This window comes from Barbatula barbatula (genome assembly GCF_947034865.1).
Source record: "Barbatula barbatula genome assembly, chromosome: 17".
NCBI classification, from domain to species: Eukaryota; Metazoa; Chordata; class Actinopteri; order Cypriniformes; family Nemacheilidae; genus Barbatula; species Barbatula barbatula.
Window position 1 is genome coordinate 8007200 of NC_136780.1, and position 23634 is coordinate 8030833.

The 23634-nt window shown below is 37.4% G+C and overlaps 3 protein-coding genes across 7 annotated transcripts; 1 reads left to right on the forward strand and 2 right to left on the reverse strand.

The window, feature by feature from the left end:
* Positions 1-37: 37 nt before the first annotated feature.
* Positions 38-6294, reverse strand: kansl2 (KAT8 regulatory NSL complex subunit 2). Of its 5 annotated transcripts, none has more exons than XM_079478049.1 (12): positions 6172-6274; positions 5692-5731; positions 5192-5323; positions 3991-4243; positions 3736-3902; positions 3481-3595; positions 3227-3390; positions 2986-3152; positions 2601-2691; positions 1951-2204; positions 711-899; positions 38-590 (listed from the first exon to the last, which is right to left on the reverse strand). In XM_079478049.1, the coding sequence occupies exons 3-12, from the start codon at positions 5268-5270 to the stop codon at positions 495-497; spliced, it is 1575 nt and encodes a 524-aa protein (XP_079334175.1). In that variant the 5' UTR covers positions 5271-5323; positions 5692-5731; positions 6172-6274; the 3' UTR covers positions 38-494. The 5 variants fall into 5 exon arrangements, with proteins under 5 accessions (XP_079334175.1, XP_079334177.1, XP_079334176.1 ...); XM_079478051.1 differs by lacking the exon at positions 5692-5731 and adding an exon at positions 4808-4939 and having other exon boundaries at positions 6172-6245; XM_079478050.1 differs by lacking the exon at positions 5692-5731 and having other exon boundaries at positions 6172-6284.
* A 279-nt stretch (positions 6295-6573) lies between these two features.
* On the reverse strand, positions 6574-13554 carry mlh3 (mutL homolog 3 (E. coli)). The gene is made up of 13 exons (XM_079477549.1): positions 13410-13554; positions 10684-13088; positions 10482-10583; positions 10327-10403; positions 9410-9514; positions 8570-8654; positions 8425-8493; positions 8189-8297; positions 7919-8078; positions 7794-7817; positions 7613-7691; positions 7217-7365; positions 6574-6917 (listed from the first exon to the last, which is right to left on the reverse strand). The coding sequence occupies exons 2-13, from the start codon at positions 13085-13087 to the stop codon at positions 6834-6836; spliced, it is 3447 nt and encodes a 1148-aa protein (XP_079333675.1). The 5' UTR covers position 13088; positions 13410-13554; the 3' UTR covers positions 6574-6833.
* A 1194-nt stretch (positions 13555-14748) lies between these two features.
* Positions 14749-21988, forward strand: tmem240a (transmembrane protein 240a). The gene is made up of 4 exons (XM_079477550.1): positions 14749-15748; positions 16046-16152; positions 18086-18294; positions 20891-21988. The coding sequence occupies exons 1-4, from the start codon at positions 15692-15694 to the stop codon at positions 21043-21045; spliced, it is 528 nt and encodes a 175-aa protein (XP_079333676.1). The 5' UTR covers positions 14749-15691; the 3' UTR covers positions 21046-21988.
* The last annotated feature ends 1646 nt before the right edge of the window (positions 21989-23634 follow it).

Sequence of the window (23634 nt, forward strand, 5' to 3'; positions counted from 1 at the left end):
AAAATAAATATATATTTATTGGTATAACTCGTTTTTTGGCTTACATATAGTGTACAGTATCACGAGTAACAAAACATTTTTCAATAGAATTGTCCCAGAGGAGCTTACTCACGTGTGCATTATTGTAAATAACTGGAGCATGACGCTGTGTAAAGATTTATTTCAGTCAAAAAATCCCAGTACATGTGATGAAAACCAGATATAATCAAACTACAGACTTTTTCTGTAGTTTGATGAAAATCTAGATATCTGACTAAACCACATTGTCTTCTCAATTCTATGTCCTACGCGCATGTAAATGTTCAACATACCCTTTTAGCTTCACAAAAAGCACACACATTTTCAGTCTGCTATTTAAAGAATAGAGAAGGCTTGATTCAAGTATACTTCTGCAATGAAAGCAGGCCTCCGGAAGAATGGCTTTTAAACAAAGTTATTTAAATTGTTTGAAATATCAACACTATGACAGCTGAGAAAATCAGGTCACACGTTGCTCAAGATAGCGCATCTGTTGTTTTCGAGTCAAAGTCTCTTGAAGAATTCTGTGTGGCAACCACTTGTCCAACTGCTTCGAGATTTTCAGATTCAACCTGTAACAAGAAAATAAGCCCGGTGCTTATAAGTGCTAACTTGCCTATTTCACAGGACAGTTTTGAACTGTTTCACCAATACACTTTAAGTTAGTACCAACAAGTGACAGTAATAACTACCTGATCTTCCACCTCATCTCTTTCTGAAAGCTCGGCGTCTTGGGCTTCAAGACCCTGCTCTTCCCCTGTCAGAATATCCATGGGAGCCTCTGCAATTTCTCTGATGGTTTGGTCTTCTAAAGCGAGGGCTGTATCAAACAACAGGGGGGATGGAGGACACTGCAAACCCTCATCTTCAACATCAAGATCCTACACATCATTGATTGTGATGATAAAAAAAGATAAAAAAATAAATCCATGAAGCTGCCAAATGTGCTTCTGTAATAAGTGTATACTGTATAATCGCACGTCAGTTTTATTCAGAGGTACTGTCATAATCATTTAAAGGTCCAGTGTGTAATTTTTGGGATGATCTATGGGTAGAAATGCAATTTAATATAGAGAAGCTATGCCTTCAGAGGTATAAAGGGCGCACACAATGAAGTGTTGTTTTTATTACTTTAGAATGAGCTATTTTTATCTACATCCACCACGGGTCTACTTGCATAATTCGCCATGTTCTGTCAGGCATGGTCGTGTTTCAAAAGGGAGGGGGTGGGGTGGAGTGAGCGGTTGGTTGCAATTCGCAACCTTACCGCTAGATATTACTGACTGGACCTTTAAGATTCCCATTACTCCACATCTCAATACATGGCACATTTCTTCAAACTAAACACCAATTTTAAATGCAATAAGGGACTCATAATCATAATTAATATTAAATACTCCTAGGTTTAATATCTAAACACATTTATAAATTAACTAGCATGAAAAGTTCCCATCTCATATCGAGTTCTATCATTTTGTTATTAGGAGCCAAAGTAACAGCATAAAATAATCAGTAATACGTTTAAATTAATTTGTATAGTGTGTGTTGTTTGTAAACCAACATGACATATTGAAAAGGAAAATAAAGAGCAGCAGCAAGAATGACACGTTTCTAAATTATGAGATTTTACTATGTACACAAAGAAAACGTGAGGCACACCAAGTTAAAATGACTGATCATTCGGATTCCTTTTTTCCATTTATGTGAAACTACAAGCAAGGGTATTATTTACACAGTAGGAGACATGTTTAAGCAGCTATGTTTACGGGCATGAAGGTACTTGATTGTTTCTTCTTCAATCCGTGCAAGATGTTCTAATGAACAAATTTAGTGTGGTAATTACACTGGTAATATGAAACTAGTTTGAAGGGATGTGCCAAAACAGTTATGAAAGTCATTTTTTAATGAGGAAAAAGATCAACACAATCATACATCACTGAATTCCAATGGCAGATTTTCTGTGGGCTGGAGCTCTGCGGCACTAAGGTACATATCTGTGGGTGCAGCTGCTAGTTCCTCCGGGGCAATAGACTCCTGTTCAGGTTGGTACATGGGTGGAGGCAAGGTCAAATGCAAAGAACAACGAGGCTCCTCCGACTGTCCCATGTGTACAGGACGATCACATGGGACATCCTTCAGACCTGGGCACATCTTAAATAAAACTTGGCTACTGTCTTGGTAAATGTCTTTTGAGAAAGGTCAAGGATAAATGTGTAATGCATGTTTTTAGAACAATTTTGGCATGGTTGGAACATATAACTTGCACTTATTTTAAAATAAATCATATTCCAAAGGAATTGGTGAGTTTAAAATGTTTCTTCTACTGAATCTGCTTAACCCTTTAGATAGAATTGGGCAAGGCAACAGACCAATGGAAGATTTGATATTAGCCACTGCTTGAAACGAACAGCTACAGCAAACTGTTGGCCTTCATTCAGGGCTTCAAATGCTGGTATATAATTATTAGTCTTTAATATAAGTATTTATGGATTTGAAGAACTGCACTACTTAATATATTAACTAATTATTCAACAGACCTAAATTTAAAGAGGTACAGATACGCCAGTAACAAACAAGGATACGAGAGACACAATGTCGTGTCATCGGCAGACACTGATTTGAACAGCGAGTCCCTTCCACAAATGAAATGCATCTTTGGCCGGAGCACAGCGTCTGTACATAAAGGGTACAAGAAATTTTTTAACAACATACCACGACAGAAACGGACCACAGGGATTTTATTTTCATTTGACACTATGGGAAAGTCAATCAGATATAGATACAGATATAGGTATATACAACTACAAGTTGCTAAACTTTAGCGTAGAATAGCTTCAGCGAGATCTTGTAATAATCTGCTCTTGCATTCAGCTTTGAAAACGTCTGCTAGCTACTGTTCAGGGACATGATAAACACTTACTTGGCTTAAAAGAAACAAACCTTTCAAAAGTATAAAAAGCTTTATACCTGTGGTGCACCACCCTCTGTAATTGCTTGTCTGCGCTCTCTCAGCTGGCGATGCAGCAAAGCCTCCACGCCATAGCGTCGACGATAACGACGCAGAGCCTTTAATTTTTGAAGGTTTTCACGCTCTTTTGTGGATAGTCCCTCTGGGCCTGTTAGCAGGCTGTTCCCTGCATCACAAACAGTGATCAGTTACGCACTGCTTATCACTGAACATTTTTAAGGCATTAAACAGCTGCCTTACCAAAGGTCTCATGCTCAGCTTTGCGACCATGCAGGTAGCGTCGCTTCTTTTCTTTCAATAAGTGTTGCAGACGTTTAAACTGGTCTATGTAGAGGGACTGAAGTCTGATTAGCTTTTCACGTGCTATGAGTGCCACCTCCTCTGCTGTGTATACGCCAGCATGCCTTCAGAAAGTAAACATCCATCAATTGGCATGTCAGTTGACAATCTTTCAAAAAGACTCACCAGTAAATCTTAATAGTAATATTTCTCACTTCAAAGGGTCTTCATGGTCACTATCTAGACTTTCAGCCTCACTGTCAGGGTCTCCTCTCCAAGTCGGATCCAAAACAACTGGATCCTGCTCCTCTTCACTCCAGCTGTCATCATCTACACAGAGAAATGCATACATATAAAATAACCATAAATAATTAATACATCACACATAGCAGTTATGGTCAAGTTGATCATGAGGCCAATATCATGTCTGGTAAAAGAAAATAACTAGACATAAGCAAGTAAAAGCTCACCTAGTATGCGACTAGCTTCACTACGCCCCTCTGCACCAGAATCTGGCCGACTGTAGCCACTGAGCTGAGACAACAGAACTTCAGGGGAAGGTCCCGAGGACGCCTTACGCATCTGAGCTTGCTGAACCAATGCATTTCTACGTGCGTGCTCAGCACAAAACGTTACCCTAAGAAAAGAAAGATCAGCACAATTGGTCAATCATTTTTCCTACTAGTTGATACTGTTTTTTTACATAAGAAAATAAACACACTCACCCATCTTTTTTGTCTGGTTTTGGGGCTGCATTGGGGCAGCGCTTGCCATTTTTATTGGACACATAACTGCACTGCTTGTACGGGGCATTCTTATCCTCAAGTATGTGCTTTATGCAGAACTCAAAGCCCTCCAGTCGAGGATGTGAACAGGGTCTCTGGGTGTATGAGCAGGTTTGAGGCTCCTGGGTTCGAACAGTCTGGGTCACCCTTCCCCTGCTGGACGGCAACACGTGTATCCGAATCCTGTTCATCGCTGATGCAACGTGAGAAAATCAGAATAACGATTCATGTGGATCCACCATTTCGCAAACGCAATAATGGATACGTTACCGTACAAAGCATGTTAGACATGGATAGAGTGCATTTTCCACGGCATGAATAAACGTGTGCACTACGTGTGAGAGGAGACCCTCAAAAAGCCGTAAACAATTTGATTAATCTTTATCTAAACGCTAACCTAGAGTCAACGGCAACTGAAATTCACATTACAAGATATCGATTAAAGAAAAAAACATCATCACCATACGAAATTCGCTCATGTTCCGATAAAACATGCTAAATATAATAGAACAATATATCCACGTTTTCAAAGCAATAACAAATGATATAACAATAAGATTATAACGTGCTAACTCATACGTCAAAGCTGCCGTTCCGCCATCTTTGAACTGGGAGAGCTAACGTAAGTTAACGTTACATGCTACTTATTTGAACAATAACTAAAATCACCAACATTTAGATGGTTTTATTTACATGTCTGGTCTATAATGTCTATGAAAAATCGCTACTTTGTAATATGAGATTTCCACAAACTCACCAATGACAAGATTCTTATTAACGTTTGCGATAGCTTCCTAAGATTCCGTCCCAACGTCAGTATCAACAATGAACTGTTGGCGAGCGTCGTCCATTTTAGCACCCCCCACATTTGAGTTCATTGGTTCACGATCTTTTAAGAAACGATTTGATTGGAGGGAAATAGTTATTGGGTGAGTAACTCTGTTCATGATTGGCCATTCGCTCACACGAGCATATCAAAATAAAAGCCCTCCGATGTCTATGTCAGTTGAAATTTAATGTAAGTAGCAATAACGACAGTTAAATAATATTGATGTCATTAATTCAATATAAATGCTAAGTGCTGGACGTTTTTGTTTATAAACCCGTAGTAATGCAACTTCTGAAAATAAAGAGTTATTACATTTTCCATAGTCCTGTCGTGCCTTGTACATCCCTCTCAATTTTCTGTCCCATGTGCACAGGGCGACCACATGGAACATCCTTAAGACCTGGACACATCTTGAATAAATCTTGGCTACGATCTTGATAATGTCTATTGTGAAAGGTTAAGACATAATATGTATTGCATGTTATAAGAACAATATTGGTTTAGTCAAGAATACAGTTATATAATGCTTATTTCTAAAGAAATCAAAACTTAAGAGTGCTGAGTTTTAAGTGTTCCTTCTACTGAATCTGCTTAACCAGTTAGATATTCCTGGGCAAGGCAATAGACCAATGGAAGACTTTGATATTAGCCACTGTTTGAAACCAACAGCTACACAGCAAGCTGTAGGCCTTGATTCAGGGCTTCAAGAGCTGGTAACAGTTATTTAGATACTTCACCAATTACATCTCACTATGCGACAAGGAAATATTAATCATTTGAATGGAAGATGAACAGTTAACAGACAAGGATACGAGAAGACACGATGTTGCATCTCTGACCTAAGAATAATGCCTGTACACGAAAGAGCACAAAAAATGCTAGAAAACTAGTAAACTGCTCTGTTCTGACGGAATAAATTTCACTAAAGTCATCTAACAGTATGAGAAACCCATTTATTAAATGAAGAGGTCTCATTTTGTACGCTTGAACCCAGTAAGTTAGCTTCTGTAAGTTGCTGGCACGTGGTCCAGCTTCTTCGATATATTGCAATCGCATACTGATTATTTAAATAACTAACGTTACTAAGCTGACAAAAATGGACTCTGTATTCCACATTCCGTCTAACATTCTGTACATCGCTATCTGTAATTTTCTTAAGCAACATTTACCGATTAAACTATATTCCGTTTGCTGTATCTTCTATCGATCCTCGGACTCATTTATATGTATGTCCCTTCCGTCTAACATAATTCTGTACATTGTTATCTGTTATTTTCACAAGCAAAACTTACCGATTAAAGTATATTCTCGGGTTTGTTTTTTAATCTTTTATCAATCCTCCGCTGAAACGCAGCAGCGAGCTGTCGAAGAACATCGATATAAGCTCCTACCCACATTCATGTCTATTGGCTCGCAATACTTTAAGAAACGATTTGATTGGATGATCATAGTCTTAGATATCAAAACTAGATGCCGCATTAGCGTCTGTTTATATGGGCCGCTATTCGTCGGTCGTCCGCCATATTGGAACGGTACGAGTCCGGTCTTTACGTGCCTGGAATGCGGCATCTAGTTTTGACATCTATGTCTTGCTTGAGCACATCTCTTTTATTATTGGCTCGTTTTTAACGTCACACATACAGTATATGCATAGAAGTGCAACAAAATAAAAGCTGTCGACTGCCTTATTTGTTCAATGCTGTCAACATATTTTATTACAATACATTGTTTATGGCAATAACATAAAATGGCAATATCAACATTTGATTTTTTTATAGATAAAAGTTTGACAATAATTTACTATAAATATATTGTTTTTGTGTATTTGTTATTAGCAAAATAAATTAATCAAATAAAAGCTGCAGTATTTATATTGATGTTTTTAGATATTTTATGTAGTAAGTGTAGTGGATTGAACACAAAATGTGCTGTTTTTGTGCATCCATACTCAGTTTTATGAAAGAGATTTATCCCTTCCATAGAGTTGCCATGCCTTGTACATTCTCCTCAATTTTCTCAGATTTGGCTTGGGAAGATCCTGAGGGCAAATCAAAATGAAACAATAAACATACACTGTTAAGGGTCTAATATATGGTACAATAGTCTTTAATAAATATATTCTCTTGTGACATAATCTGTATATTGCATATGGTTACCGCTTATGATATTGTCTAATTTAGTATAGTATAGTTATTCAAATTTATTTACAACTATAAATATTTACAATTATATATATATATATATATATATATATAAAGGGGTTTACATGAGATGGTAAATCAATGATGACACAATTTTCATATTAGGATGAACTGACTCTTATTTACTTAAATGTACCTCTCGATCTTCTATGTGGTGAAGATCTGCGACTGGGATGATGGAAGGTCTTCCATGGGCACACTGGAAGGGAAGCTGACAAGAGGACAGCGAGCTCACCAGACTACAGCACTCCTCTTTACTCAAAATGTGATTGAACTTAATTGCTCCTGTTAATTTAGAATATTGTGAAAATGAAATGATAGCTACATCACACGTTACCATCAAAATGTTCACAAACGTCTTTTGTTTAAAAATAAACATTTGTACTTCCCCCTTTATAAATCTCCACACGAAAAATGTCCTGATCCCACACCCCCTCTTTTACCCCATACACTTAACTTCTCTGTTAAATAAAGACAAAAGGTCACCCCAAAAATAAAATTTTAAAACACTATGGTGGATTGATACACTAACCATGACAAGCTTGTGATGCAAGTACATTATGAACGGTTAAAGGTAGCATTCCTCTCACTCTTCCTGTTAAGCGTAGAAGCTGAAACATGAATCAAAAGAACAAGACCCATCAGAAACAAATCCCTTATTTTCAATAAAGCAATAACAAGAACATTGGTTCACAGTTACTGCCCTGACTCGCCTCAATTTGTTCCCTCAGGTACTCCTGCAAAATTACACATAAAGTTTAACAATAGAAAAGGTAAAAGTTATGTTTCTAAACTACATTAAATCATGCCTGAACATTAAACAGGAAGTGATCCTAACCTCTGCAATGGTTTTAATTACAGACCGCCTTCCTCGGCAGAGCTCTGTGCTCTCTTTCTCTATGAAACATGTGGGAAGTCTCTCCAAAAAAACATTCAATGACTCATTCTTCTTGAAGCTCACATCTAAAGCAAGATCACTTAGAAAGGCATGACAAGACCTTCAAGAACAAGAAATATTTATAGAACCATTTATTAAGTGCAGAACTTTAGAAAGATGATGATGGTGGTGAAGTCAGGAATGTTGATTCGTGACAGCAGCTGCGCTGACCTCAGAAGTCTCATTTCCTCTTCCGTCACACTAATCTCCAAGGGTGGAGTTACTCTTGAGGAACACAGCCTCTTTTTTCCAGGTGTGTCTGGATCATCCTCATATGAGTCTATATCAAACAAGAAACAGTTTTGATGCATTCTAGTTTAGTAACACTCTTTTATGGAGTTCATTATGGTACCATGATACCATGGTACCATGGTACCATGATCAAATGGTACCAAAACTTAATTTACCTGTGACCAACCCCTCCAGTCGAACTCTTTCATGAGCAGCATGTTGATCAACCAACACAAGAAGATTTCCTACAGAGAAAAGAAAAGAACATGCTTAGAACAATGTCACACAATGTAATATTATGAGCCATAGTTAACATGTTACCTTCATTTTTACTGCTTTTGGACATCTCTTGTTCTGTTGCATTTATCAAACAAGCAAGAAACTTCTTGTCCACTTGATTGATGACCTGAGATAAAAACAAAGAGATTAATTTTCGCAGAGAATTATGGCCCGGTGCCACAGACAAGGCTTGGATTAAGCCTTTCTTTGCCTAAAGAAAAAATATTAATAGTGTGCAAAGTAATGGCACTGATATATTATGCATACATATCAATTCAAGTTGTTCTCAGTTAAAGCGGCCGTGCAACAGTGTATGCATTCTGACTTATTTGTTAAACATGTTGTCTTCTCAGGCTTGACATATGACGTAGTATTTCTGTGCTCGATACACTCCCCCAGCGTTCGTATAGGTTTTGCAAAGTTTTTTTCGAACATGAAAATCACTTTCGTACCAATTTTTCTTAGTCCCTCTTTGGACAATTCTCCTGGAAAAGCATGCGGCATGCCCACGCATCAAGCAAGGAGAGCGGGAGAAGGAGCATGCGCACAAGTCACTTTCACTTGTGTGCAGGAGAGAGAGAGAGCACTACGTTCGCGAAGTACAGCTGTATCTGTCTTTTATAAATGTGATCAAACTAAAGACTCTACGGATATTTGAAGGGTACGATACTATTCTCTAAGTACTCAAGATTAACATGAGATATGCAGAAAATGTCTGCGTTATGGCTGCTTTAAGACAGCTCAAGAATGCAGTATAGTCTAGGACTAGGCTTATGACCTTGTCTGTAAAACAGGGCAAGGAGTTTTATGACATTGTTATCATTAGAGTCTAGAATTATCAAATCCACAATGCACTAAAAAGAATATAGAGGTAATACTTGCTCTCATTGTGTGGATCATATTCTTGGTAAACCGGTAGGGGAAAAGAATATTGTGAATTTTCACGGCAAGGCCCTCTGCTTGACCACTGGTTACATCCAAAGCCACCTTTTCAGAATTCAGAAGTAGTTTAGATATGTTCTTCAAAATGAAACTGAAGAAATTTAAGAAATGACTACCGTTCAAAATGTTTAGCGTCACTTATACATATTTTAGCATTTAGAGCAAATCATGCATTTCCAAACATTTTTAAATAAAATTGTAGTTTTCAAATGCAAAATTATGTTGACAGTTATATTTTTGGCTGCGAAAAAAACATTTTAAACATTTAAACATGTTCTGATTAATATGTTTAAAGATCATGAGAGATGTTTTAGTCAAGTGACCCTAAGAGGCGGTTTACCGGACAGGGATTCGTTTAAGCCAGGACTAGGCCTTAGTTAAATTAGGATATTTAAGTTGTTTTTAAATATACACTTTTCAAAATACATTAATGGTGTGAATGTTGAGACGAAACAATTGCACTTGCATTTTAAGATATGTCAGTGTAAGTGGTTCTCGATCAAGACACCTCTTACATTCAAAGGGATACTCCACCCAAAAATGACTTACTCCCTCTTGTTGTTCCAAACATTGTTCGGTTGAACACAAAGAGAGATATTTTGAAATAATGTTACAATTATTTTCCTACTATGGGAGTCAATGGTGCTTCAGAACTGTTGCTTACGAACATTATTCCAAAATATCTCTCTTTGTGTTCAACAAAACAAAGACATTTATACATGTCTGGAACAACTAGAGGGTGAGTAATTCATGACAGAATTTTCGTTTTTGGGTTGAGTTACCCATAAAGGCTTAAACCCTGTCCTGGAAACCGCCCTTAAATCTTTGAAGGATAGTGAGAGAAACTCTAATGTAACCTCTGGGGGTCGTATGAACACTGGGTTTGTCCATTCTGAAAACAGGGTTGAAAGTGAATTTGGACCTTGGTCATCCTCTTAAAAAGGAAAAAGACGATTAGTAAAAGTACACAGCAAAGCATTGCGCCCATCTTGATTTCAGTCTTGAGCTGTACCTTTGCTGACTATCAGTGAGCAAAAAGCTCTCTCTGCTCTAGGCTTGGGCAGAAAGGGAAGCACAATATTTGTCTGAAATGGGTAACACCTGTACTCAAATCCTATGAGCAGAAAAACATATATTATGGTACAAACATACGGTTTAAAATAGACGAAACCTTACATTGGTTATCTAAACAGTGCTCACTGAATTCTTCCTACCTGATTTTGAAATAACGCTGACTACCATGTTAGTAACATCTGTGGTACATGGCACTTGAGTGTCCACCAGAGGAGAGTTGTATTTGCTGAGTCCTGTAACTTGGTTGATGTAAACAAGCTTACATAACGAATTGTCATAATGGGCCAGCCAGTTGCTCGAAACTGGGATTGCTTCATCACTATAATTTTTAGTCTGGCCTTCATCGCTTACATTGTGGGACAATGGATCACACTGAGAGGTAACGCCAGCTTCATCACCAAAGTTCCCACCTCCTCCAGCATGGTCCTCTACAGGAGGAGGTATTTTGGAGCTTTGGTCAGTAAAAACAACAGATGGAATATCTTTAAAAGAATTGTTGACAGCTGAACCAACCGTTCCAGAAGATTCAAACAAAACATCTCCAGGAGCATCAATTGTATTTGGGTGCAATTGTTGACGCTGTGGTATTTTGAAGACTACTTTCCTCTGTTTCAAATGTGAACATTTGGCAGCCAATGATATTTTGTCTCCCCTGTTCCAAGGTGAAGAATTAGCAGAACATTTAGAATGTGCAGACACATAACTTGCAATGTCCCTTGTACTGTCTATGTTGTTCTCATCATTTTCACAATCAGTTCTAATCAGACCATCTACATCCACAGAAGAACCCAGAGATTTTTGTGAAGAGTCTGGATGCAAGCCACCGCTTTCTTCCATAGTTGGTTGTTTTTTCTCTCCATCCTTCCCAAACAACTTTCTGAACTTGTCAAAAGATCCGGCTTCAAAAGACAGAGTCAATTTAGGTGGCACCGCAGTTTTAACCGTCTTTGTCCTGGGACCATGAAAAGAATTCGGCTCACCTCTTTCACTGTCCTTTAATAGCAATTTTCTCTTTGGTGGAAAAAGTTTGTTTGGAGCACTGAATTGTTTCAAACTATCTCCAGAGGATTTTTCATTCAGTATTGAAATCTTGCAACTTTTGCTTTCTGTCAGTTTGTTGTGGTTTATATCTGCTGAGTCATTTTTTGCACAGATTACATTCGAATCATGTTTCTGAAATATGTAATCTTTCTTGCAATTGTTATTAATTTCTGAGGCAACGGGTAATATGGTCCATGCAGGCAGAGGGACAATCTGAACCGCCTCTGTCTCTGATTCTTCACTAGAGTAACTTTCTGCGTTTCTTGAAACCACAATTTGAACCCCACCCGAGACTTCCATACCATCTGCATTATCCTTGTTCTCAGTCAGTGATTCAAACCCTTCAAGCGTTTCTTCAACGTTGAAGTTTCTTACGGCAGGGGTTTTCACACTCCTCGCTGCACTACTTGTAGGACCATACGCGTCGTCCATCACCTCTGTTTCCGAGTTTTCCTCATTGATGAATGATTTAACCCCTTCCTCAACACAGGTAAGAAGATTATCCCAGTCTTTAAATTCAATAAGGGACTTGGCTGGTTCCAGGCATATGTCATATTCAGCGTATTTACATTTTATGTTTAACACATAGACTCCATATAGATCAGCTGCACTCTTTTGTTTGGGGCTTGCTGTTGAGGGCGATGAAGTCAGGCTGTTGTTTTGTTTGGCTCCACTGCTTACTCTCTTCAGGAGGCAGTTGAGTAGTTTATGAATGCGTGTCTTCAGAAGAAGCCTCCCGTTTACGAATAAGAATTGCAAACTGTTGTTGTAGTGACCTTCACGACCAACGTGACCAGTCAGTTCAAACTGCTCATGGACGTAACTGACCTCTCCAAGCTTCTGAGCTCGACTCAACCCATGAATCTGAACAAACCTGTAATAGGTATTACGTGTTTTGGAAAGCTGTACTACCATGTGGGAGGAGTTTTCATTTTTTAATGTAAATGACACTGAAGGATGCATTAAGGCTATGGCCTCCACTCTCTGACGGATGCGTTCAGTTTCTAAAACAGCATCTAGTCTTTTTCTTCTGACTGGCATGTTGTAGAAGAGGTTGTAGACTGCAACGGTTGTCCCTGACGATGGACGGACAGTCTGCGATTCAACAACACTTGATTCTTTTCCTTCATTAAACGTTTTAACGTAGGTTTTCACAGTTTGTTTAGATCTAGAAATTATGTCAACCGTCTCAGCAAGAGAGATAATACTGGAAAGAGCCTCTCCCCTGAACCCATAAAAGCGGAGGTTATCCAGATCTTCCAGTGTACTGCATTTGCTGGAGTTGTATCTGATTCCCACTTTCTCCATATCCTCCCGACACATTGCTGAGCCGTTGTCGATGACCTGCACCCTGCAGGCCCCTGTGTCCATTTTGATAGCAACACATGTTGCTCCTGAGTCAATGCTGTTCAATATGAGCTCCTCCACACACTGCTGCAATGAGAAGATTGTAACGCCGGAGCGCAGTTGTGCTCGAACATCTGTGGGTAAGCTCTTGATCATTCTGGAAAAAACATGAAAATATTTAGGTGCACGGTGATAAAATACCCCAAAATATCGTTATGGCATTTACATCATTAAATGTACACATTCATTATTAAGTTTTCATTCATTTTAGATCTTAGTGATGGTGTCATCAATTTTACACATAAATGACATACAATGCATTGAGTTTTGTCAGATGTAAGCTGTGCGTAAGTCAACGTAACTTACAGAGAAAAAATAACCCGTTTAACAAATTAAAATGTTAAAGCAACCGTTTTATATCTACACAAGCAAATAAATAAGTTTAATTTAAGTAATGTTACGTTTAAAAATCGTTTACCTTGCAACACAAAGGGGTGTTTGAGTAAACTGAACTAATATGTAAAATAAATAACATTTGCACAGCACGTTTTTCTATTATTCGTTTAAAAAAACAGTTGAGTTCCCGCAGCAACAGAGATTTAGCGGAAATGACGTCTACCAATGAGCAGCAGTGTGAAGCAAACGACTTAAAGGTAAAGATGTATTAAAAGGCAAAGCTCGTAAACAAAAGACTCCACAAGTAGCTAAATATTTACTTCTGATTAAATCTTTTTTTCCCACGAATAACGTTACGTACAAAAATGTTCAAGGATGTATTTTTCGATAAACAAAAGAAAACTTTTAAGATAAAAAAATAAACCGTGATGTGAGTCGTGAAACTTTATGGCTATTATTAGACTTTGCAAAAAGTTGTAAGTATATCAACGATCACAAATTTCTAAAAAAAAAGCAATTAAGAAATCACTTAGCATACATAGAAAGAAATATAAGTTGGGTATATTAATTTTGCGTAAAACATTCATATGCATTCATATTATATATGCATATATGATAGAAGTGGATAAAAATGCAGTGCTGTCAAACTACTTAAAGGCAGGTACTCTAATTTACAGTAATTTACTTTGGTGAGGAAAGTCTTACTGTTAAATTATGTAAATGAGCCAGAGAATGTGGAGAAAAAGCAATGACAATCCCCTTATTGCACATGGCCAATAAATCTTGTAAAAGCTCATAAATCACATTCTGAGATAAAATGTATTTTATTATATTTACTAAAGGAAAGGCACAAATATCTAAGCAATATAAAACATTATTAAACATGATAAATTGGAGCATTTTCAGTGAAGCTAATTTCCTTATTCATTTCATGATATTGTATCAGTTTTTAAAAGATTGGGCTCGAGAGGGGGAGTGTCAGAGTTTAATGGTGGTCAGCAGTAAATCTTTACTGTGGCTGCTCTCCAGGGTGCTGAAATGTGTTGCTGTTTTATGTCGAGGGCATCATGACATGTTCCCGGTGACCTTCACAGATAATGACGGGTGGTCGGAATCTGACCTTAAATGTGGTATTGCATAATAGTAATAGGATTGTTTTAAAAACATCTTCATAAGAGTTCACTATATCGAGTTTCCTAAGGGGCTGTACAACAGAGGAATTTGGTTACGTTTACACAAAAATCTGCTAAAGCGCTGTCTGCTCCACGCACTGGAAAGAAACTGAAGTGCATCGAACTGAGTTATTGTGCCAGTATCGTGGGTAACAGACTGGGAGAACAATATGGCTTTCAAGCTTGAATCCCTGCCAAGCCAGTGCTTTGTATCTTCTGTCAAGGTCTTATGCACGTGTTAGTTAAAGCACAGAGCATCAGGGAACTCGAAGTGCGATAGAGATGCTGAACGATCGCACGGTCTTAACGAAATGGCGCAATATGAACTGCAGAGCGCGCGAGTGGGCGTGAGGATGGATCGCAAAAAACTACGTGGTCCTTGAGGGGGTGCCTGTCCTATATAATGCATTTCATTAATTGAAAAAGATCAGCCATGTTTTTTTTTACGGGAAAAGTGAATTAGTCAGACTCTTCCACCACTCCCAACCCTCCCGCCCCCTCTGTCTCTCTCTCCTTATCCTTCTCTCATTCTCACTCACGACCACAGGAACGCTCCTGGCTGCCGTGGACGACATCGAAGCTGTGATGGCAGATGCTGCATAAAGCCAAATGGATTTAAAGAAAGAAGGGTCCGGTCTTCTGGTGGCTCAGAAAAACCTACCGTTCGAACAATCGTACAGAACGCGGATCACGGGAGATATGTAAATTTCTACAAATAAACCTTGAAGACGAAATGAATCACACGTGAACGAAACGGGAAGACGGCAACCACAAGACAGACATATCAGAGAACTAGCTGTCCCTTGCCTTGATCGTTTTCGCTACACATTTCAACGGAGCGCAAAGGAGGAGAGAGACTATAGCATCAGTAATCAGACTAGGACACTCTCAGCACCCTCCCACGACGATACCGAAGTACACGGCTGAGGCGGATTCAACTGCAGCATTGGGGGAACGAATCACTGGATGTGGTTGAGGGCTGTGTTGCATACGTTTGTAGGCATAGATTTGGACTCACTCGAGCCATATGCACCTTAAGAACATTTTCCAATCTGCCGAGTTTCGGACTGAGAGGCAGGGTTAGTGGCGAGGGCGCATCCATGAGCGTCTTCTCCCGGGACGGCATGTTTTTAGTTTAATCGAATTTGTTGAAAAGACTGGGGAAAGAGGAAAGGCGAGTTCGGAAGTTTTGATGCATATGATCACAACCACCATGATTTTTATGATCCTCGGTGCTTCAGTTGTAATGGTAAGATCATTAGACCGCCTATGCACACCTTCATTTGGGTTACAAATGTGTATTTCTGACATTTTTGTTTGATATTTTTTTCAAGTAAAATCGGGGGTTTTAGATACAGAACTGGAGTATGTGAAGTCCACTTAAAAATCTCAGCAGCATTGCCGTACTTGTTTCTATTACTGGCTGATGTGGAAATGTATCAATGTGTATTTCCCCCTGCAGTGGTCACAGTACCAGGTCATGTAGCGGTTGCTGTGTTCCAATACTGCTTGTCATGTCCCGGTTGACTCGAATGGTTCTTTGCAGGCGATAGCGTGTTTAATGGACATGAACGCACTCCTGGACCGCTTTCACAACTACATCTTACCGCATTTACGAGGGGAGGACCGCGTCTGTCATTGCAACTGTGGAAGGTAAAAAACAAAGGTTAATAATTAATAGCCAATCTTATTACGGGAGGGAAAACGATGCCGTTTCGCGCATTGACATAATCACCAACTAATGCCGAAAGGTTTTAGGCCTGAACCATTTTTGACTGTCTGTGCAATTTCATTGATTTATTCGGAGATCGTCATTTTATATGGCCTTTACATATTCGTGGGGGTTGTGTCATAATTTGGCCGTAATTCGAAAGGTTAACCCACCGATGTTGGTTTGCGTCGGTGTTGCCTGATGAAAATCATCCTGGATTTTCCTGCTCGTAATTTTTCTTCCTGCGTATCAAGGTGTGCTTTTTCTTCAGCCACATACAGAGATGTTGTTCTTTTGCATCTTAGTGTTGATCATAAAATTATAGAACATGTATAAAAGGAAAATGTACAGAGAGTGAAAACACGGCAAATTCAGCTTTGTGATTTTGTGTTTAGTGTAGTAAAAAGAGGCTGTTATTTACATAAAGATTAGCTGGCTCTTTATTTGTTCACTTGTAGCATATGTAGCTTAGAGCTTAGCCTATGTTAGACAGTCCTTCAAGTATATACATCACAGGTTACATTTTTTAGTTGTCTATTATTAAAAATAAAAATAAATTAGCTATCACGTATACAACAGTTGTTTCTGTTTAAGCAGAAGACGGCTACATCGGTTGAAGTTGTTCTTGTAAAAACAACATTGGGATGCTAAATTAGGTCAAATTAAAGCTGTTCACATATACTGTAAGAGATGCATGTTTTAGTAATATTGATAAATGTTGATGCTTGGTAACTTTCTATTTCTAAATTAACTTGTTTAAACTTAAAAGTAAATTATAAAATAACGGGACCAGATTAGTTACAGCAGTCAAATGAATATTAGAACAGGTAGAAATAGTATTCTGTGACAAACATCAGGATCAAGATCATTCTCATGGCCATTGAGTTGTAGTTAGTTAAAATCATTGTCATGGTATTTACCGAAATGACCATTAAAAGTCTCATGTGACATTTTTACAATTTAACTTGTATATTATATAAACATTGCTAAGCATTGTCCTTGTTAATGTACTGTAAGTTCTAAATTTAGTTGTTCCTTTTATGTCTTTGTTTCTGTAAGATTTGTTAAACAATATATTTTATCCAACAAACTATTTAACTTTTCTCTGTAAGATGTAAATATACCTTACTTTGTTTTCTAATGTTTAGACTCAGGCATTTTACTTGTCCTGTAAGTAATTTAAACAACCAATATTTTTCACTAGTTTCTGTTCCCTGATGTTTTTAATTTGTCAATTATCTGATTCTTGGGGATATATTGCAGGATTGCATAGATTTCTTTGCATGTCAGAAGGGCTAAATAACTAAATTGTATTTATTTAGCTAATAATTAGAAGAGTTTTTATATGCATTCACACATATATATATATATACTTAAAACCAAGTATATATATATTTAGTCCGTTCATATCTAGCCACCAGAGATAATGCTGCCTTATTATTCCATATTCATCATGAAACTGTAAAAATATTCTAGTAGATGTTGATTAACATTACGGAGCAACAAATTTAAAAATAGCATTAACTGTGTGTCAAGCCATATATTTAATGCATTTATTCCAAGAAAAAACGTGACTTGGTTTTATCTCTGCTGGATTCAGACCCATGCAGTCTAGTACCAGTACAGAAATGTCCATTTTTCTTTATGGTTTTTGGAAATAAAGCTGTTCTGTAGCTCAGTGGTAAGAGCATGGGTTCGATCCAAGGGGATTGCAGATACAATATATACGACAATGCAATGTAAGTCGCTTTGGATTAAAGCGTCTGCTAAATGTAAATGACATAATGTTGTATTTCCCCATTTGTTGTGCTCTTTTCTTATATTAATATTATTATTTTCTCTATTCTTAAAATTCTGTGTTCTTCTCTGTCACAGGCATCATGTTCACTACGTAATTCCATATGATGGAGACCATTCGCTGGTGGACTCATCTGAGAATTACTTTGTGAGTGACAGTGTGACCAAACAAGAGATGGACCTCATGCTGGGGTTGTTGCTGGGGTTCTGTATCAGCTGGCTGTTGTTGTGGCTGGATGGAGCTTTGCACTGTGCCGTGAGGGCCTGGAGAGCCAGTCGCTACTTTGGTGAGTGGGAAGAACATTGTAACCACAAGGATAGGGGAGAGCATATATTTTGAGAGATATAAGGACCAAAGATTGGCCTTGTAAGAACAACCGATCAATTGAAACTCAGATAATACTGAATATAAATGCATTTCATCTGATTCATCACAGTGACATCAAATCACATTTTCCTCCCTAAAGTGATAATTTATTTAATCTTATGAGCAGAAATGTTCACACTCATGCTACTATATTTGTTGGCATTATATGAACTTGTTTAAAGTTGATGAATTTGAGGTTGAGAGAGAATGATTTGTTTTTGCTCAATAAATGTTGCTATACTAACACCCTTCAACATAATTTGAACATAACTTTGCTTCAAAGGGTTTTTAGCGATGTCTTAGTCGAATATTTTCTGGTTTACTAACCAAAATTCTCATTTACTAAAAAAGTCTTATAAGTACAATTGCTGTCTTACTCTTTATAATCGAAATAATTTTATCTAAAGATGTTAAATGTTCTTTGTGAAACCATCGTGAAGCACCTTTTTTGAAAGTGTAACTTCAAATCACTAATATCTAAAAAATTAATTATTGATTTTAAACAATTTACTCTAAAAAACAAGAAGCTTAAATGTTAGCATCCATGTTCTAACAATATTAACACAGCTTGTGCTGTTAATTTGTGACGCCTTAACCATGCAAAAAATTCAGTTTTCTATTCCCAAACATTTACAAAGCTTCATTTTTGTTCATCAGCTGATGTCAGCACTCCCCTTCTGCCCTGTTATTATCACCCTCAGTAACGAATGCATTAAGATGAAGACGGTGACTGTAGAAATTTACAGCAGGAATTCACTGAATGTAACTGAATCACAGGCAGTTGTTTATAACAGTTGCCGTGGACTCTCGGGGCACAAATGTTCATATGTTGTGATAAAAGATGTAGGTGCTTCAAAGTTTAAACAAAACTACCGTGTTACTTGGATGGGTGGCTGATGTGCATGTTGCTGGTTAAAGGTATAGACACGAAATATGAAAAAACGTAACAAAATATTATTATAAAAATAAAAGTCAATTAAACAGACATTAAAGGGCGAGTTCACCCAAAAATCAATTTTGTAATATAGTCTTGTCGATTTAAAAATATGTTACTTCCTTCCTTCCGCAAAACACAAAAGAATATATTTTGAGAATGCTGGTACCTATTGACATCTATTGTATGGACACAAAACCAATGCAAGTCTATGTTTCCTGCCGTTGTTTGATTACCAACATTCTACGAAATATTTTCTTTTGTGTTTTACAGAAGAAATAAGGTCGTACAGGTTGAAATATGTCAGTAAATAATGACAGAATAAATTTTTTTTGGGTGAACTATCCCTTTAATTTTTTATAAATCTAGATCCAAGAGAAATGCTATCTCCATAAGGTTTTGCCTATGGAAAAATGTTGGGAATGCCTCTCTAGTGCAGAGCACCACAACTGTGAAATCATGATCTTGATGGCAGGTCAGCCTCATTTGGCTTCAGCACGATAGTGAGTGAAGGTGAGGCTGATGGAGAGGGAAGGTGGGAGAGAGATGCAGTCTTGCCCCCACCCCCACTAGCACATTCACGCACTCTTGCACCCTTGCACTGTGCAAGTGCTATAAATAGACAAAGAGCAGCTGGAAAGGGAAGGCAAGTTGGCCACACATACTGTATAAGCGTGCAGTCGCGCACACACAATAAATGTTTATGGTTGAGATTTTTGTGCTCTGTTTTTCTAATTACAGAATTCAATCTCATGCCTCAGTTTATAGAAGCCATGTACATCTGAATCAGTGTTCAATTAATAATAAAAATAGCAAATTAATGTTATTAGATAAGAGTAATATATCAAATGTGTATTTAAAAAATATAAATATTCCAATTCTGTATGGCTTTCTTTTTGTTTACAAAGAAGTCTCCTTAACCCTCCCGCTTTAATATGCAGATCTTCATTGGATTCTTCCCCTCTTCCTTCTTCTTTTGATTTAGATAGGTTTGAAAAAAGCCCTTATTCACTTTCTTCCTCTGTATACCCTTCATGATAGTCCTAGTAGATGGCATACTCATGGAATGCTATAAATAACCCCCATCCCTATTGCGTCTCTTTCACACACACACTGACACACTTCCAACAGGGCTAGTTGGCGGATTCGTCTGAGGCGCTCTCTTGCAAGGTCTCGCTATATATCAACACCGGTCCTGAACCACATACCATTTCCATTAACACACTGGTACACATGCTGGTTTATTATAGTATTTTTTAAACTTCTTCCTTTTTCTAACCATCTTAGTTTGGTTTTTAATAGGATAATTGATCCAAAACGAAAATTATTTTATCATTAAGTCACTGTCATGTAATTTCAAACCTGTATGACTTTCTTTCTCATCTGCAAAACATAAAATAAGGTATTTTAAAGACAGTTGACTTTAGGCTTTGTGGAAGAATAAATGATGACAGAATTTGTATTTAATTTATTAGATTTTATCCCTTTAAAAATGTATGGAACTCCAAAAGGATCAGTAATCCTATTGAATTGCTTTGACAAAGCTCATAACCTAATGCAAATTTCTACTTAACGCTCACAGATACCCCATCCTGGTCGTGGCTACCACAGTTCTGCAACCTTCGGGACCTCCGTAGACGTGCGCAGCTTCGGCAGCTGGAGGATTCCAGTGGAAACATGGTGCACATTAAGCAGAAGCTTTATCATAACGGTCACCCCAGTCCCCGTCACCTTTGACTCTTTTACAGCAGTTTACCTTAAACTGCTCCATTACCAGCTGCTGCCTCAGAGACCCACTTTAATCGTTCCAGTCTGAACCATCTTTTAGACTTTCTGAAAGCACTCAACACCATCAAGTATTTGCCAAAACTAAAATTCAAGAACAAAGAAGATAATCTTTGCCGGTGTCCTGATTTCTGATTTATTTTTCTGTACAGACATGTTTTTCTTTCATTGCTGAATCTAGGCATGCACTTTTAGAATGGGGGAGATGCAAGAATTAGTTTTGTGAGTCAATTCATTTTTATCTTGCTTTCCAATATACTTTTTTTTCCTTTTTCATCAAGATATGGTTTTTTCGGGTGGGGTGATAAATATGGCTTGGGGTGGGAGGGTTGGAGGTTTTGTGATGGTGGTTGATGGTGTAGTTAGAGATTCCTGCTACTGTAAATAGTTACACATATTGTTTTATGGGATTGAAGTGAAAACATGAGTAGGTTCTTAGAAAAAGAGTTTTGAGCTGTTTAAAAAGAGGGGAAAGATATTGATACTTCACAAGGAATTTTGAATGCAGATGTAATATGTGAACATTTTGGATGGATGAAGAGATTACTTTAAAAAACGATTGATTAGCTTTGTTACCACGTGAAATAAATGAATGTAATAATTTTATCTGTAAATAAAGGAGAGTGCAGGAAGATTGAAATCAATGGTCAGGGCTCTTTTTGCTGTTTTGAACGTCATCCATCAAATGTGAGAACTGCTTGCACTCGCTTTGTCTTCCCTGTGTCCATAGCCCATCCAGTTTTGCTTTTAAAATATTTCACACTCAAACAAGATCAACCAGCCTGCCAGCAGAAAGAGCTCTGACCCAATTTTCTCTTCCTCTTTATGTCCAGACATTGCTGTTGTGAAGATAAAATGTCTGTTTTATTAAAAGTGCTATTGAAGCACAACAGTGACCCCTAGTTTTGGAATGCGTTATTTCTAAGCGGCTGAATGTGTTGCATTGGATAAACCAATTACTCATAAATTACTCATTTATGTTTCCTGTAGTTTTCTTTTGCCAATAACATTAATAATGTTCATGGTTAATAACTTATGCATTTAAGTTTTGACTGATTTTGAACTTAAGGTGAAAGATTACGAGATGCACATTGCTGTGCCTCACCTTTAGTAAATGACAAATGCATAGTAAATTTAAGAGATAAACGAATTACATCAGTCCTGTAGTTTCTGGACATGATGTAAAGGGATAGTTCACCCTTTCATCATTTACTCACCCTCGAGTTATTCCAAATCTGTATTCTTTGTTCGGCAAAGATATTTGGAAGAATGCTTGTAACCAAACAGTTCTTGGCCACCATTGAAAATTGACAATGGTAGTCAAAAGTGCCCGAGAACTATTTGCTTGCCTACATTCTTCATAATATCTTATTTTGTGCTCAACCGAACAAAAAAATATTCTACATTGTTCCTGCTATGGAAGTAAATGGTGCAGATCTGATGGTCAAGAACTGTTTGGTTACAAGCATTCTTCCAAATATCTTTCTCTATGTTTATCAGAACAAATAAATTTATACAGATTTGGAAAAACGTGAGTGTGAGTAAATGAAGAATGAGCATTTTAACTGATTTATACGAAAGAACCAAAAATAAATATTACATTTGAAATAATAAGTAAATTAATTTGCATTTATAAATGCCACTGCATTTGCATTCATAAGTGCAACTGCATTTACCTTCAAAAATGTCAACATTACATTTCAACACTAAGTAATTGGCTTCGTATTTATCTGGATAAGTATCCTTTAAATTGGTTAAATCAAATAATTGAATTGCTTGACCTGAAGGCGGATGAACTCTTTTTGATATCCTGCATACAAAAAAAATTCACTGCATGGATTCATAAGGTCAAACGGATTTGTTAAAAGCTCTTCTGGCAGAAGTGGGACTCACATGACAGATACACGTAGACCACTCGACTTGAGGCCTGAATAAGATTGCTTTTGTTCCAGGCGTCACTGCAGATCTCTGTGTTGAAATCAGACAACACCAATAAACATCATCCAAGTTTTACCTTGAAGGAACGTTTAATGCTTCTTCACCCGTAATTCTTGAGCGAGACCAAGCAAGGAAAAGAATGCAATAAACAGATATTAAATACATCTTACGAACTACAAAGTAGGTCAGTTTTCACTGTTAGAAACAATGAGGTGGCGGGGTTAAAACGGACCCCTGGACTGTGCTCTTATTTCATAATGATTTTAAGGTGATTTTAAACATGTTTTTTCCATCCAAGCAAAATACGTGTTTTTGCATTTGTAAATATCCATTTTGCTTTGAGAAAGTCTGCAACAATTAAAGGTTAACACGAACAACATCACAAATGTATTAATTGACTATAGTTTTTTTTGTTATAGGCTATATAAGATAAATTATTTTAGAATATAATGAGCCATAATACTTAGTTCCTTATATGTTGCTATTTATGATTTTACAAAGATTCTTCTACCTTAAATGACATAAGTAAAGTAAGTGTTACTGAAAAGATTGCAACACAACACACACCCAATAGTCTATAACACACAATATGGGACTTGAGCT

What these genes read in the sequence shown, in the direction of transcription:
- kansl2 (XM_079478050.1), bottom strand. Translation starts at nt 5,270, where the DNA reads ATGTTCCATGTGGTCGCCCTGTGCACATGGGACAGAAAATTGAGAGGG. An exon ending in TGAAGCTAGTCGCATACTAG is followed by an intron (nt 3,596 to 3,735) that starts GTGAGCTTTTAC and finishes TTCTCTGTGTAG; the next exon opens with ATGATGACAGCTGGAGTGAA. An exon ending in CAGAGGGTGGTGCACCACAG is followed by an intron (nt 2,692 to 2,985) that starts GTATAAAGCTTT and finishes CTTTATGTACAG; the next exon opens with ACGCTGTGCTCCGGCCAAAG.
- mlh3 (XM_079477549.1), bottom strand. Translation starts at nt 13,087, where the DNA reads ATGATCAAGAGCTTACCCACAGATGTTCGAGCACAACTGCGCTCCGGC. An exon ending in TGTTCATACGACCCCCAGAG is followed by an intron (nt 9,515 to 10,326) that starts GTTACATTAGAG and finishes AATTCTGAAAAG; the next exon opens with GTGGCTTTGGATGTAACCAG. An exon ending in ACTGGAGGGGTTGGTCACAG is followed by an intron (nt 8,298 to 8,424) that starts GTAAATTAAGTT and finishes TGTTTGATATAG; the next exon opens with ACTCATATGAGGATGATCCA.
- tmem240a (XM_079477550.1), top strand. Translation starts at nt 15,692, where the DNA reads ATGCATATGATCACAACCACCATGATTTTTATGATCCTCGGTGCTTCA. An exon ending in TGTCATTGCAACTGTGGAAG is followed by an intron (nt 16,153 to 18,085) that starts GTAAAAAACAAA and finishes TCTCTGTCACAG; the next exon opens with GCATCATGTTCACTACGTAA. An exon ending in GAGAGCCAGTCGCTACTTTG is followed by an intron (nt 18,295 to 20,890) that starts GTGAGTGGGAAG and finishes TAACGCTCACAG; the next exon opens with ATACCCCATCCTGGTCGTGG.